We start from the raw sequence: 16211 nt of genomic DNA, 5'->3' as shown, positions 1-16211 counted from the left end.
AGGAGCTGTGATCAAAGCACAACACCCACAGCTCACCAGAGATATACCCCAGGGTTCAGTATTGGGTCCAACACTGTTTATGCTTCACTAATGTCCTGGATGAAAGGAAAGAGTACATCTCTTGTCAAGGACAGAATATCGAGGAGAAAAGGCTGGTACATCAGGTTTTTTTTTTTCTGTCATTCATAAGGGTTTTGACAAGTTGGAGATTGGAAGAAACACAAACCTCACGAAGTTCAACAAAGAAATGAAAAGTCCTGCACTGGAGAGAAATAACTGTATGCATCACTACAAGCCATAGAACAACTGTCTGGAAAACAACTTCACAGAAAAAAAGAACTCAGGGTCCTTGTAAACAACAGCTTAAAACAATGTGTTCTTGTAGAAGAGAAGGCCACGAGCCTCCTGGGCTGCCTTTGGCAGAGCCTTGCAAGCAGGTTGAGGGAGGTGACCCTTACTCTCAAGCACTCTCAGTGATGGGTCCAGATGGCTACTCACTCCAAGATAAACATATATACATTGAGTAAGTCTGGTGAAGGGTCACAAAGATAAACAATGGCCTCTGAAATGTAAGGGAAGGCTGAGAGAGATGGGAATGCTCAGCCTGGAGAAAAGGCAGCTCAGCAGGGATATTATCATTGTGATTCTACAAGGGCCCAATGAAAAGGATGAATATTATGTGACAGTGGTGGAGCACCTTTTCAGGGTAGGACAGGGTAGCTTTGTGAAATCCTGTTATTTTTAAGATATTCCAAACTTTCCAGTCACAACAAAAGAAGCATAAAAGAATGTATGCCTAATGCCTTAGCTGTTCCCAACATCTGAGGTTTGGTCTTACCAGAGATGTCTTACGACAGCAAGCAATAAGCTCCAGTGGCCGTGGCACACACAGATGCTCCATTACACTGCCTCTGCTACAGTGAGATACATTAGCTTGTTTACCCTGTCAGTCTCTGAAGAAACTCAAATAACTGCTACTACTGGCTATGGAGGGAAATTACTGATATCGCACAGAAATACTTCTATAATGCTAGAAATACTTGCATTGTGGAATTATTACTGTTATGTATGCAATTTGCCTCCACATATCTGTTTAGATACATCTGTGAGATACATATACATAAACACACATGTGCTGCACTCAAGAATTACATGTACATCATCAAATATTCCTGAACTACAGACAGGTTATACTGTGGTTGAAGACTAAAACTCTGAGGAGTTTTACTGGGGTACTGGGGTGCCAAAAATGATGAACACAAAAGTAGCTTTTTGCACTCTGGGATAGATTTGTTTTCAGTTGTGGATGCCACAGAAAGCAGTTTTCTTGGGATTTGCCACACTGATTGTAATGATTTCTTTCATCACTTACATTCACTTCAACCAGCTTCTGTAACAAATGAATGAAACAACAGCCTTATTCACTGTCATAACACTGGCCATTCAGTGTTCTTCTGCACAAAAGGAAGTCTAATGAAAGAAATGGACGCTTACACAAAAGACTCAGGATTATGCACTGTGTTTTTCAACTTCAGTATCCTTCGTTTTGCTTGCTAAAGCTTACAGGTTTAATAATTTCTTTGGAAAAAAAAATATGATCTACAGAATCAGTTGTTATCACTGTTGGGTCATTCAGTGGCATATGTATATTTGATCCCTAGCATAGAGATCTTCTGCATGATTTAATGAGGTTAATTTGTAGCAGAGTAATCAGCATAGATCGCGTAAATGAAACTGATTTTGTTGACACCCAAGGACACAGCCCATGGATGTAAAGTTTCTTCCCTTTATGTGACAGTGGCACTGTTTGGCCTCTGTAAAGTGATTCTCATTCCATCTAATGCAGCCAGACTGGGTAAGTATATGAAGGTTATCATAGCAAGAGTCTGGCTCCTTGATTTAATTTTGTGCATTCAGCTGAGAGTAAACACTGGCAAACTTGGGTTAGAAAGGATCTAGCCTGACCAACTGCTCAAAGCAGGGTTAGCTGTGTGTCACAGTAGATCACGTAAGACTAAGTTTAGTAATTTATTACCACCAATTGACCCACAGTAAACTACTTACCCAGCACGAGCTCCTTATGATCACAAGAAAAACTGGGTCAACTAAAAATTCCATGAGAAACCTTTAGCTAATATATTTTACCTTGTATTTGCTGAAGGTATTTACAGTATTAACTTTGTTGTGTGTCTGTGGCATCGCTAAATACACCAAGTTCATGTGTCCTCCTATACACATTCCTCAGCATCACCTGCACCCAGCCTTAGGGATTTGCAAAAACAAAGAAGTTTGCCAGGTACCTGTCCTCTTCGGCAGCCCGTAGCTTCTGGGAATCTTTCCAATAAAGCACACGTTTTTGGAACACCTTTACAAGCATTCTCATTTTTTCTTCCTAGTGAAAATAAGTGATGTAGCACTAATAAATGCAATGAACAAACAGTCCCTTGTTTTCTACTTTGCAGAACAGCAACAAAGCTGCTAGAGAGCTGACAAAATCAGTAAGTATTCATAATCACATTTCTCAAATTATGAAACAGAAATGCCAGCTTACATGTTGTAACATCAGAGCAGACTGCCATTTCTTTGCTTTTAAATTATTTGAAAAGAGTAGGCTTTCTACCTATTCAAACGTGATTCTGAAAGTGTGGTTATATTTTTATTAGCGGTTAAGTACATCATTAAAGTATAATTGTTAAAAAGACAAATAATGCCAATGATACTGTATCATTTCACCAACTATTTTGATAGACTTTGGCCATTAATAGTTTATCTTACAGGACTCTTTGACATGTAGAGTCTTTTAAGAAATTCAGGTCATCCCTGTAATTAAACTTTCCACAGGACAGTGACAAACAGGTTTTTTAGAGCTCAGATTTTTTTGCCCATACCATTTCTGAACAACAGACCTCACCTACAGGGCAATAAAACATTGAGGATATGTCTTCTGCTTTCCTGTCCTCCTTCAGGATGATCTCTACTATGCATTACCATGCAAAATTCTGGCAGCCCTGCCACAAGGTGAGTGTCACCCTGAATGGATTGTTAGAGGAGCTTGTGGGCAATAAGAATTCTTGTTCGCTGTCAATGGGGTCTCAGACAGTATTCTATTACCTCCCCTCCCCTGCAGACTTAAAGAACAGGTTCAACGATTTAAAAAACAAAACAAAACATTCAGGAAAAACTCCTTTTTATACTACATTAATCTGAGAAAGTAAAACTGGGAAAAGAAATACAGAATGTTTTACCTTGTTGCCATAAAGTAAACTGACTCCAGTCTCCTTTTTCTCGTAGATTCTCATCTTCAGGCAAGAAGAGGCTTCTTTTTTTATCCATCACATCAAGCCCCTCATCTCGAATGAGCTTCCAGTTTTTTTCTAAGGACTGTTATGAAAGCCATGTTACAGCACTGAGAACTTACTGCATTTCACTTTTTTTTTTTTTTTTCCATTATTAACTTTCTAATTAAAAAAGCACACACACACAAGTATTCATCAGTATTATCAATTTTCCTTATACATACCTATTTCCTTCTGTCACGCTAAGGCAGGAACAATTTTCATAGTATTCTTCAAATTCAATTATACTCATATTAACAATTTCAATGGTCCCCAGACTCTTTGCAGCGAAAGCCTGACTTTACTTGCTCTGGTTAGCCAAAGGGCACTGTAACCGATGACTTATATTGCAAGCTAAAAAGAGTACTGGTCTTCTCAAACATAGCACAGATTACCCAGAAGTGCTCTTGCAACTGGAAAACCACTGTGTAAACTGAAACTCCAAGCACTGACAGAACATCTCAGTTCAAAGAGGACAAATGCAAACAAGCTACTTCGGTTGACAGCTGTGATTTAAACCTTCAAAAAGGTCTGCAAAGATGCACTTACACATTGTGATGCTATTGAAAATGATCAAATACAACTTGAAATGTCAGATGACAATTTATGGATACAACGTGTAAGCTACCTTGTACTTTATACACACCAAACCCACAAGATTGTGGAATTAACATGTCTGCTCTTCTCTGCTGCCTTAGGACATTCTATTTGTAAAAATCAGGCAGATTAGAAAACCTTGCATTCTGCCAGTACTAAGTCCATTTAATGTTACAGTAACAAAACTGAGAAACTCACAGATTGACAATGGACCTAGATAATAATGACATGACTTTCATTTCCCAGCTACTTACTTTACTTGGTAAACCTTATTTTGGGTGAATAGTTTTCATTTTGTCTTTGTGCTCCTGAACAAAGCACTTCTGTAAGAAATTTTCAGTGTCAAAGTTACGGCTGGAACATACTGGCTGCAATACACAGACTACCTCTCACTACAGTCTTTTTAGGCCTGTTAAGGTCTATGAAAATTAGCACTTCTCTTATTACTGTTTTCTCTCTCTTTTTTTTTCCTCCTCTAGCAAACTGCATTCTCTAATCCATCAATAAAAGTAAAAAACATTCATTTTCCTGCTGCAGTCATCCTATTCTCTCCCACTGATGGATTTCCGTAACTCTCCTTCAGTGGCTATCATTAAGAAGAAACATTCTCAAGAATATCTTTGTAAAACTGATTTTTCTGAAATATAGGATATAAAATAGATTAAAAAATTCCAAGTAGTCAGTGATTCAATGCTACCATTTCTACAGGAGGAAATGCTAGCTTGAATACTTGATTTTGTACAGGCTGGAGAAAAGAGACAAATGAAAAGCTTGCATTTATATAGCAATACAGATAAACAAAACTGGAAAACTTTGAAAGATAATACAAACACATCCCTGTTTCCTCAGACACTTAATCTTTTGCCTAGAAAAATGTAAGGAGTTTTCACCCATGCAGATTAAAAGGTGCATGAAGAGCACTGGTAGTTAAGTTGTCGTCCTTAATGGCAGGTTTGTCACTGCCAATTGTTCACAAGTGACCAGTTGAAAGTCAGCCTGCAAAGTTCTGTGACTGTCCTTGTCTTTAAAACTCCTTCCCTAGCACTTTTGCATCCAAGTGATTTGAATACTTATCATTGATTTTGAGCCAACTCCTCAATGGTTTCAGATGTAACTGCCACTGAAATCAATAGTCTTTCTGTATTCTTGAGAAACTGGACCCTCATCTATAAAACAAACTGATAATGCTTTAGTATGAGTAATTCACAAGTCCTAGGTAGAAGGGAAGGTTACAGGAGTCCAAACACATCTCAGCCCTAATCTCCGTGATGTCACAGACTCTTAGGCATACACTGAATGGCAGGAACAAATGGATGAGGTGAGGCTCTTCTTGGTTGTGCACAGTGATAGGACAAGGAACAATAGCCTAAAACTTCAACATACAAAGTTCCATATTAACATGCAGAACTTCTTTGCAGTAAGGGTGACAGAGCACAGGAACAGGCTGCTCAAAGACATTGTGGAATCTTCTTCAATGGAGATATTCAATCCTGTCTAGATGCCTATCCGTGCGACCTATTGTAGGGTACCTGCTTTAGCAGGGGGTTGCACTCAATGGTCTCTTGAGATTTCTTCCAAATCCTGCAACTCTGTGATTCTGCAAATGCATGAAACTATTAAAACACAGTAGCTAAGTTGAGGACTTGGGTTTCAGGCTACTGATCCAAGAGCTAGTATCTACAGAAAAAAATATATTCATGCTCTATAATATGTGAGGAAACAAGCCTCAGGTTGCAAGATTCATATTATATTTAGGTGCAATATTTTCCTTTCAAGTGAAGAATCAGGTGGTGAACAGCATTTGGAGCATATGTACTTGTTTCTTACCAGCTGATTCCCATAAACCTCCATATGGCTTTTTAAATACAGTTCCTAACAATAATGGAACTTTACAGTTGCTTTACATCTGGCAATAGCATAGATTTTATTGGCAAAGAAATTACAATATTTAAACAGGGATTTCTTAATATTGTTTTATTTTTATGTGTGACTATATTAAAAATGTTTATTCTGTGCTATCAAGCACTTTTCAAGGCATACTCATAAATGCCACAGACAGAGATTAAGAGTTTAGTGCCCCCCATGTGAGGCATAACTACTGACCACATGTGCATTTTAATCCATGGGGCTATAAAGTAAAATAATGGTAAGTCTCCAATCCCCTTCACTTTGTTACTGAAACAGAGTAAGAAAGCATTCACAATAATCACAGTTTGGGGAATTCTGATGACCTCCAGTCAAGGGGCAGTTTTTAAAGCCATCTAAAATAATTCCTTGCACTCATCCAGTTGCTTGCAGTGCTTAAACATCAGCATGCGTAAGCATCATCTTGCTCTTTTCAACACAGAGCTCACTTAAGCATCCAGCCAGACTTTAAATACATGTTTCTGTTAATTTTCATCATGAAATATGAGTGTCCAGATAATATTAGCCAGACTACCTAATCCTGTTAGGTGTCTCTCTACCGAAAATATTATGGATATGTGCTGTTGCCAGTACTTTCATTCTTTCTGTATTTTCCTTGCTGCACTTGAGACTTTTAACTAATAAAAGTCTAAGCAATCAGTGAAAATTGTCTATACAAGATCCACTCTAATCAATAAGCTGTTCACTGTAGTACGTTGTTGGCAAAGCATCCTTGTAGTCCTTTACAAAATCATAAGACTCAAAATAAGGAAAGGACAAAGTTACCTAGATCATTTCCCATGTATTACTGGTGAAAAGTGTCTGAGATAAATAGCACTGCAATTCTTTATTTATCATTCTCACCGATTACGAGAACAGAAAAATAATGCTATACTGACATTCTACAAAAGACAACAGAGACAATGCAAAAAACTAAGTAAGATCTGGAAAGGAAAGCTAATTGCCTCAGGGTAGGAGGGTAAGTTTTTGAATATAAAAACAAAATTACTTTTTAGCTGAACTCAAACAATAAATGTATTGAATCTCCAGATCCAAAGCCCTGAACTGCTGTGGATCAGAAACATTTCCGCAAGTCCCTTGACGCACTTCCTAACTTAAAGGTTTACAGTTTCTGCTCTCTGAGAAATCAGGTCCTCCTTCCTATTCTTTCAAAGAAATTACAAATAACATAACAAAGCAAAAGTAAGCATTAATGGGCAGCTTCTAGAGAGATGCAGAGATCCTCTTTGAACCAGCATGGTACCACTAAGTAGGATTTACCACCTTTCCTTCTTTGTTGAAGTAACTTCTAAGTAACTAAACAAAACATTTCTTCCTTAGACATCCTGGCTAGCAGTTCATAGAGAATTAAATAAAAGATTGTCTTCTTCAACCTTACTCATCAGAAGGTTAAATATCAAGACTACATTAGTTATCTAGGCTTTTACTTGATCTTTTTTTTTTTTCCTTTTTTTTTTTTCCAAATCAAGCAGCAGGGAAATTAACACCAGAAATGAAAAGATGTCATCCTAAGAAAGTAATTTAACACAGTAGCAACGAATACTGCCCTTTGGAAATGCTTTTTCTTCTTTTACTTCTAAACTAGACCCACACTAGACCAGACTAGCACAGTTCACCTCATGTCCTCATATAACTATGTGAACAGTATGGCACTCAGCAGATTTATTAAACTGGGAGTATTGAAAAAGACAACTTTTTTCTACAGGTTTTCCATGGAAAAAGTAAGTCACCATCAAAAAACATCTCCATCTATAATCCCAAGGATCCTTGTGACCCTTTATAACAAAATCAAGCAAGGTCTGTGCTCTAACGTGTTACTGACTATAGCTGCGTTAGTTAACGGAATGAACAAAGACAGAGCTGTCAGAATATGTCAGAGAAGCTGGCTTTAGCACTGCCTCAGCTAGTTGTAGTAGGCTGGTCATGGATAAATCCTCCATTAGGACAGTTAAGCTACCAGAATATCAAAAATATTCTGTTTGCATGTAACAACAAATGTCAAAGTACAGGAAGAGTGCATGCACCCTTCCAGTGCTTCATCCTACATAAAACAATTCTCAATATCAACTAATATTCTTTGGACTTGAAAGCATTTCCCATGCATTCTGCACAAGCGACACAGGAATGTACAGAGATGAAGCAGTGAGTAATAACTGCTGACTGGATTTAGCTGTATGGAATGGGGAAATAACAGCCTCCCATTTAATTCTAGACCAGGCTGCACAGGGCCCCATCCAACCTGGCCTTGAACACCTCCAGGGACGGAGCATCCACAACCTCTCTGGGCAGCCTGTTCCAGCACCTCACCACTCTCTCTGTAAAGAATTTCCCCCTGACATCCAACCTAAATCTCCCCTCCCTCAACTTAAAGCTATTTCCTCTTGTCCTGCAGTTGTCTACCCTTTCAAAGAGTTGATTCCACTCCTGTTTGTCGTCTTCCTTCAGGTACTGAAAGGCTGCAATGAGGTCACCCCGCAGCCTTCTTTTCTGCAGGCTGAACAAGCCCAACTCCCTCAGCCTGTCTTTGTAGGGGAGGTGCTCCAGTCCCCTGATCATCTTTGTGGCTCTCCTCTGGACCCTCTCCAACAGCTCCCTGTCTTTTTTCTACTGGGGGCTCCATACTTGGACACAGAATTCTAGATGGAGCCTCACAAGAGCAGAGTAGAGGGGGACAATCACCTCCCTGTCCTTGCTGGCCACCCCTCTTCTGATGGAGCCCAGGATACCATTTCCTTCTGAGCAGCAAGAGCACACTGCTGACTTGTGTTAAGTTTTTCATCTATCAAGAGCCCCAGGTCCTTCTCTGCAGGGCTGCTCTCAAGGACTGCTCCTTCCAGTCTGTATGGATGCCTGGGATTCCTCCGGCCCAAGTGCAAAACTCTGCACTTTGCTGTGTTGAACCTCATCAAGTTCACCCAGGCCCACCTTTCTAGCCTCTTGAGGTCCCTCTGAATGGCATCCCTTCCTTCCACCATGCCAACCGCACCACTCAGCTTGGTGTTGACAGCAAACTTGCTGAGGGTGCACTCGATTCTGTCGCTGATGTCACTGATAAAGATGTTAAAGAGCACCAGTCCCAACACAGACCCCTGCGGGATGCCGCTCGTTACCGGACTCCACGTGGACATAGAGCCATTGATGACCACCCTCTGTCTGCGGCCTTTCAACCAATTTCTTATCCATCGAGTGGCCCGCCCATCAAATCCACATCCCTCCAATTTGGAGATAAGGATGTGGTGGGGGACCATGTCAAAGGCCTTGCTCAAGTCCAGGTAAATGACATTGGTCGCCTTTCCCTTGACCACCAATGCTGTCACTCCATCATAGAAGGCCACCAGATTGGTCAAGCGTGTCCTTCCCCTGGTGAAGCCATGCTGGCTGTCTTGGATCACACGCTCATTCCTCATGTGATCAAGCATGTCGTCCAGGATGATCTGTTCCATGATCTTCTCGCACAGTTGTGTATTGGGGTAATAAATTTCTTCTGTATAAATAATGGATATGCCATCCCTAGAGGTCAGGTTGGATGGGGACCTGAACAGTCTGATCTAGTGAGTGGCAACCCTGCCCATGGAAAGGGGGTCAGAGATGCATGATCTTTACAATCATTATGATCAACCCATTCAATGATTCTATGACTGAAACCACTAATAATCAAAACATACACAAAAGGTGTACTTCCTTCCTAATTTCTAAAATCATTACTGCTGTAATTTTTTTGGAGTTATAAAAGACCTGCTTAGGGATCTGTAATGTCAAAAATAGACAGCTTTTGAAAATACAAACTATTATTACAAATATAAACAAACCATATGCTTCATTCTGAATAAAAAGAACTTTTAAGAACTAAAATTCTGCGTCATTATCTCTTGCTAAATCCATTCCTGTGAATTGTTTCTCTCATGCAATCAAAAATCTGCCAAAGACTACACCAAGTACTATAAAAGGGACAAAGAACAGAGCTTTTCCTGATTAAGCAAAAAATTTCATGTGTGTGTCCCAGCCATTGCCAAAATTTGCTGTTACTGAGATATTACAGTTGCCTACCATGCAAACTTTGGATTTAGTAATGATTTCAGTCATCCTATCTCCTTTCTCAATTTTTGAAACACCTAAGCTCAATTTATCATATCTTAATGAAATCTTCCACTCCGTCTGAGATTGGTGTCTGGTATTCACAGGTGGTAATCCAGACCTCAGGGACAAGCATTTGCTCTGCTTCACCCCTTAGATTACAGTCATTATTAAAAAAATAAATAAACAGAGACAAACTTCCTTACCTTTACCAGTTCTGTATAACCTGTTTCCCTTGCTGTCCACCATGGCTGAGCTTTCAGTCCCTTGACATTGTAGAGAGAGCGCTGCCAGACCGACGCAAAGTGACCTCTTTGGTATCCAAGTTCATACCACTTGTATGCCTAGAATATGACACTTATTAGCAATTAAATTCATATAAATCAAAATTTTATAGAAAAAGCTTATGATCCACTTGATTCTGGGGATACTCTTCTACTACACAGAAGGTATAAACACTTTGAGAAGAAAAAAATGAAAAATCATCAATCCTCAGACATGTCAGTCAGCCAAGTTTGTCCAGTCCAGCATTAGCAAAACAGGACCCTACACACAATCACTGATATCATATATGGGTCAGTAATTTCATGGTAACTTTGGGAAAGTGGTGAAGTTTATAGAATACTGTTATCAGTGCTATGAGAGAACATGCATTCAAGTGCAAAAGAAGGAATGCTAACAGATTCTATCATCATGCAAATTGCTCTTTGCTTTTTTTTTTTTTTTTTGCTATTGCTTATCTTGACTTCTACACACATATGCTGGACTGTTACTTAAAATGGACTACTCAAGTTTCTTTCTATGTGCCCATGCTCAAAAATTTTGTCTGGATTTGCCAGATGTTAAAGCAAGGCCATGTTAAATATGTACCTCTTTGTCTCCTATTCTCTGCAAGGCATCACCCAAATGAAAGTAAAATCGTCCATCATCTGTGCCAGGGTCACCAGACTCCAGTCCTTCCTTAAAAAAACAATAATAGAAATAGAACAGTAGAAAAGAAACTTTAATGGGACTTCTAAAAGAGCTCAGGTTATTGCTGTATATAGTCTGTCAATTCTATGCAAGAGAAAACCTATGAAATTGGCCATAAAATTTAACTACCGTGATAACTATGAACTTAGGTTGAATGAATACAGTATTCAGTGAAGAGCCCTTGAAAAATGTTATCAGTTTGCAAAAACCCATGGCTTCCTCCCCCAGTTACTCCAAGACAGAGATGTATTCAAAGACAAACACTTCACTTCAAAATCCTATAAATGTACATAAGCATTTTAGAAAGCTGGTTATTGTAAATTAAGATTTTGTTTCATAGTATTTCTTCCAAACACTCAGACGTACACAATTTCCCGCTTTTGATCTTTCAAGAACCTTTAGTTTGCAGCATACTGCAAGGCTCAAAACAATTTGAGACTCACAGCTGTGTACTAATAAAACCAGCATTTGATGTTTAAGATGAATCTTAGTGTATAAACTCGTTCCCGTTCATTGGCAGTGATACAGCAATATAACTCTGATGTACAGCTTTAATTGTAATTTACAATTAGAATGCTTCTAGCTTGACAAATTATATATATTATGATTTTCCTTTTTTTTTTTCTTTTGGTAAAATATTTATGTTAAATGTGGGAATAAAACTACCTTTAGATAAGGTATGCTCTCTGCTATCTTGTTTTCGGCCTTCAGGATGAAGCCATAGTGTACTTTGGCAAAGCCATCATCTGGAGCCAGGCGTAGAACCTGTTTGAGGGCAAAGGAATTAAACAGTCATGTATGAATCTATACAGATTAACAAATCTGTGTACAAATTACTATTTAGTGATGCAATTAGATTTTCTTCCATCACTGGCACAGATATATTCTTGCTTTTCCTGTACTTGTATACATTTACATTTATCCTTCTCCCAAATAACTTATCATAAACCAAACTTTGAACTTTCATATGTAAAATTATTCCAGTTGGCTTCTCTGAATTGTGTTATTTTCTTCTTGTGCCTCCTCTTTCTCCCACCTTCTGTCTTGAGTTATAACATGCTAAATTACAGGACTGATGTAAAGGAAGGCAGCTGCTTTTTGAACAAGTCTACAGAAGAGCCACAAGAAGGACAGTGTGGTAATACGCCTAGAATAGTTTAAAACACATTAGGTTTACACTGGCAGACTAGTCTTGACAAGAGAGAACATACGATGCTGTGAAGCACAGTGACTGCTATTTAGAAACATGCTGTGAAATAATGCTTGTATCACAAGACGGAACTGTACAAACCAAGCAAAGCAAAAACAATTCTCAACACAAAAGTAAGAACTCTCTTGGAAGAGCTTACACTTTCTTGGCCAAGAGAAAGCAATCAGAAAGTAATGCAAAGACTAGTGGGGTACCTCAAGTGATTCAGTGCGCTTTCATACCAGGTGACGGATAAATCATTCCTTGACAGTTGTGTGCTGCACTCAAAGACCTAGCGTGCTTGATTAAGCTAAAAGAGTTTGTACCCTGAAGAAAATTTAGATATATTTGAGTTAGAACATAACATCATTAACTTTGCAGAAAAGGAGAATCCATGTGCAAGTAAGAAATCTGATCCTCGTTAGGCACAGATGGATATTTCCAGTGCAAGAGAAAGATTTGTGAGCGCAGGGAAAGCTGTAAGAGAGGATCATTGTATGGGGGAGTGTTTCAGGGAAGGAAGTGTGAAGCTGACTAGCCTGAGTTCTAAAGTGTACTCCCAACAATACTGGATAATTTAAGAGCATTTGGTCTGTGCCTCAGCTATGGGGGAAAAAAAAAATTACAGAATGCCTTGATCTACTTTCCAGTTCCACATTTCTATCATACTATAAATATTAAATATATGTAGGTTGCTCTGAAAGTAATACCTCCTGTTTATTTCCATGGAAACTACAAGAAATATAAAGAGCACAGTAACACTGGTTGATAGAACAAATTCTCAGGTACAAAGCACTATTATTCAACATGGGTCATGGACTTTCACCAGTGATGAACAAGAGCCTGCATATCGCACTTGCAGTAAACCTGCAACATCCACCACCTCACCATGCTCACATCCTCTGTTTTGGTCTCCATAAACATTCAGTAAGCTCAGATAAATGTCACTGGGTGGCATTTTTTCCCCTCATAGAAGAATTTCACCCCTTTGCTTCCTACACACTTCCTGCACGTGTCCACCATTGTGTCACACTGCCCCTGTGATACTGTCTGTCACATGGCAATAGAATGTAACAGAATGTTGGTGGGAACATTTAACCTCTATGACCATACCAACCAGCATCCACCGCTAACGCTGTGGGCCAACATAGTAAAACAGAAGGCATTATTTTTCAGAGCAGCCCTTGTGTGTATATATCCAGTATGACTAGAAGCTTTATGGGATATCGATTACATGGTCAAGATAAATCTGTTGGTAAACCTCCTCTCTCTTAAAATAAGGGTGGAAAGTCCAATCAGGACAGATCCTCAGTTTGTGAGGACCAGCACAAGTGCCTAGAAGTCAGCAGAAGGACAGAGACTGATACAGGACAGATGCAGATGGCAGATGCACAGTCTCTCTTCTTTAAATCCATTTTTGAAACTGCTAAGCTCTTGCCACGCATAAAATGCCTGCATACATTATAGCCATTTCCCTATCCTATTTTCCAGCCACTGTCTAACCTAATTCTTCAATCAAAATAATTAGAAGCAAACCTATAACAAGTCCTTTGGGTCAATTTCTTTACTTTATCCAACATGATTACGCACAAAATACATCCAAGCAAAAACAAAATCAGTGCTATGTGGGTATAAATGCTATGGCTTAAAAATAGGAGTATTTTATATATTTTCACAGAAAGAAAGCCACTATGAAGAAACAATTTTGAGAATCTATTTGAACTCTACAATATGGTATTTAATTGCAAAAATGAACTTTGCAATTCTTAATATGGATCAGATTGACCACTAAGTTGACACCACCATATGAGTTTTATACTTTATGCATACAGCATTCTGCATAGAAGCATTCTGTTCCACGAATCTGTACCTGCTGGGTGAAATAAAAATGACTGACAGAAATATTTATTAGTCATATAATTTTGTTACAGTTCCTTTAACTATAGGATAAAGCTATCTGATTAATTAAGACAGAAGAGAATTTTCTATATTACGGTTCATTTAAACTCTGCCGGGTTGCATTAAGGCATGATCTACATTCAGAGCCCCTAAAGAGAAGTGAAGAGATACAATCAGCAGAAATTACACTGGAAGTATTTAATGTAAATTGTATTACTCTGTTGCTGTTGCTGCATGCAATATTAATTATGTTTAAAAATAAGTTTTACTAAACCGCACATTGCCCATTAAATATTAATCATGAATATAGAAATTAACCTCTGGGGCTATCAGTGGCTAATTAGCCAGGGCAGAGTAGTGTGTTAATGTGGGTATTCTGCTTTTGGTACCTGAGATAGTTCAATCAGAGCTGGCTTGTATGCATCTGTATATGACTGCATTGAGGCCATACAGACATAGCTCAGAATGGCAGGCAGAAAAATTGCTTTAAGTTCACTCACTCTGCTAAGGAAATTCTCCCCATTGTGTTTTATCAACCTGTAGATACTTGAAAACAAAAATAGCTTTAATTTCTGTGAGAACTACCTTCTACGTTATGTTTCCATGTAGCTGGGTATAATGTTCAGAAGAAAATATATTAACATTTGGCAAAACTGAAATCCTCTCCAGTTGGACACCATTTTCCATTTGTTGTTCAGCAGAAAGTCTGGTAAATGCAACTAAAAAGTGCATTTTGTATCATTTTAAATCATACTACACTACAGCTGAAAGTACAAAGGTGTCTTGATCTGAAGTGTAGCATTTTATGCACATGACCTCTACTGTAAAAAGAACACATTTAAGATTGTTGAAAAAAAAATTGATCATAACACTTTAACACAAAGTGTTTAACAACACAAAGACAAAATTAGTTTCTCCACTTTTTTTAGCAACACTTTTGATTAGTTTCTAATATTTAAATCTTAAAAAAAGGGGGTGAAGTTGTTTGGGAAATAAGCAAGCTGGCCATTAAATGTGAAGCAGAAAGCTTTCATTCACTAGGATTCCTTGGGCACTGATTCAGTTTTTAAGAGATCATGTCAGCTGTTTAATGTGGTCTGAAATGGTGCATGATGCAACGTAGTCCAGAGTGCCTGTGAAGAATCCAGTGGGTAATGCCTGCTCAGCCCATGCCTAACACACAGCCAACACTGAGTTTAGACTATAATGTTACAGCAAGAAGCAAACAAGATCACTGTTATCTCTACCAAAGCATCCAGTACATTTGCTGCAAATGGGAAACTTGGAGTCTAGATTCTCTTCCAGCCCAATTGCACTTCTTGCTCCTCAAGTAAGCTCCAAAGTACACCATTCCCTTGTTAGATGACTACAAAGAAACGAATGGGAATCAGCGAGAAGCAGAGTCTAAAGTCAAACTCAAGGTAACCCTTAAGAACGAGCTGAGCTCTGCTTTCTTTTCCTACACATGTGCGCTCTTTGCATTAAAAAAATACTTGAATAAAGTGTATGAATATTCTTACAGTGGTAACTGTTACAGAGGATTCATAAATACTGGAGGCATCTACTCTGCAGCACTGAGTTTAGGCTCTTGCTTGGGATGTGCTGTTTCCTAGCAGATGACTAATTTGTCCTAGTTTGTTTGTTTGTTTGTTTTTAACTCATAGGAAGAAGATGTCTCCTGGAGGTCACCGGAACAACTTACCATAGTTGGCCTCACTTGTGTTGACTATGCATAGAGTCTCAGCACCTATGGCAGAGCTTTAAACCATATGTCAGTCACTTCCTAATTATGCATTGCAGCAGCTGAGTGGAGCACTGAAGAGCAGACCAAATGGCTCCAGAGCCAAGTTTTTGGTATAACCAAGAATAAAAGCATGTGCACATAAGCTTCTGCCTGTTCATTTGACTATATCTCCTTTCATAAAAATTCTTCATGTAAATTTATACTTCATTATAGCAAATGAAAAAAAAAAAAAAAGTATTACAACAGTAGAATTCAGCCTGAGGAAAAGTCAGAATTTGAACAAAATCTGCATGATTTCTAAAAAAAAAAAAAAAAATCCAAATCCTTTTAAAAGATATTTATTTGTTCCTCTTTTACAAGGACAGAACATCACTATGATCTGTTCTATTTCACTGACTAGTGAACTGTAAAACAGAGTAATTATACTGGATGAAGACTATGGAAGCATGGAAAACAATATATTGAAACCAGACCG

At 38.5% G+C, this 16211-nt stretch overlaps 1 protein-coding gene across 8 annotated transcripts in view; it reads right to left on the bottom strand.

The window, feature by feature from the left end:
* The window catches only part of ASPH (aspartate beta-hydroxylase), a 103865-nt gene that overhangs the window by 10448 nt on the left and 77206 nt on the right, over positions 1-16211 (bottom strand). For all 8 annotated transcript variants that reach the window (XM_048938757.1, XM_048938756.1, XM_048938753.1 and 5 more), the window contains 5 exons: positions 11571-11669; positions 10803-10892; positions 10139-10276; positions 3246-3381; positions 2301-2392 (listed from right to left, as the gene is read on the bottom strand). In XM_048938757.1, the coding sequence (XP_048794714.1) occupies positions 2301-2392; positions 3246-3381; positions 10139-10276; positions 10803-10892; positions 11571-11669 (555 nt within the window). The remainder of the gene's footprint in view (positions 1-2300; positions 2393-3245; positions 3382-10138; positions 10277-10802; positions 10893-11570; positions 11670-16211) is intronic.

The sequence above is a fragment of the Lagopus muta genome, chromosome 3, assembly GCF_023343835.1.
Source record: "Lagopus muta isolate bLagMut1 chromosome 3, bLagMut1 primary, whole genome shotgun sequence".
NCBI lineage: Eukaryota > Metazoa > Chordata > Aves > Galliformes > Phasianidae > Lagopus > Lagopus muta.
This window is presented reverse-complemented; position numbering and strand designations above follow the sequence as displayed.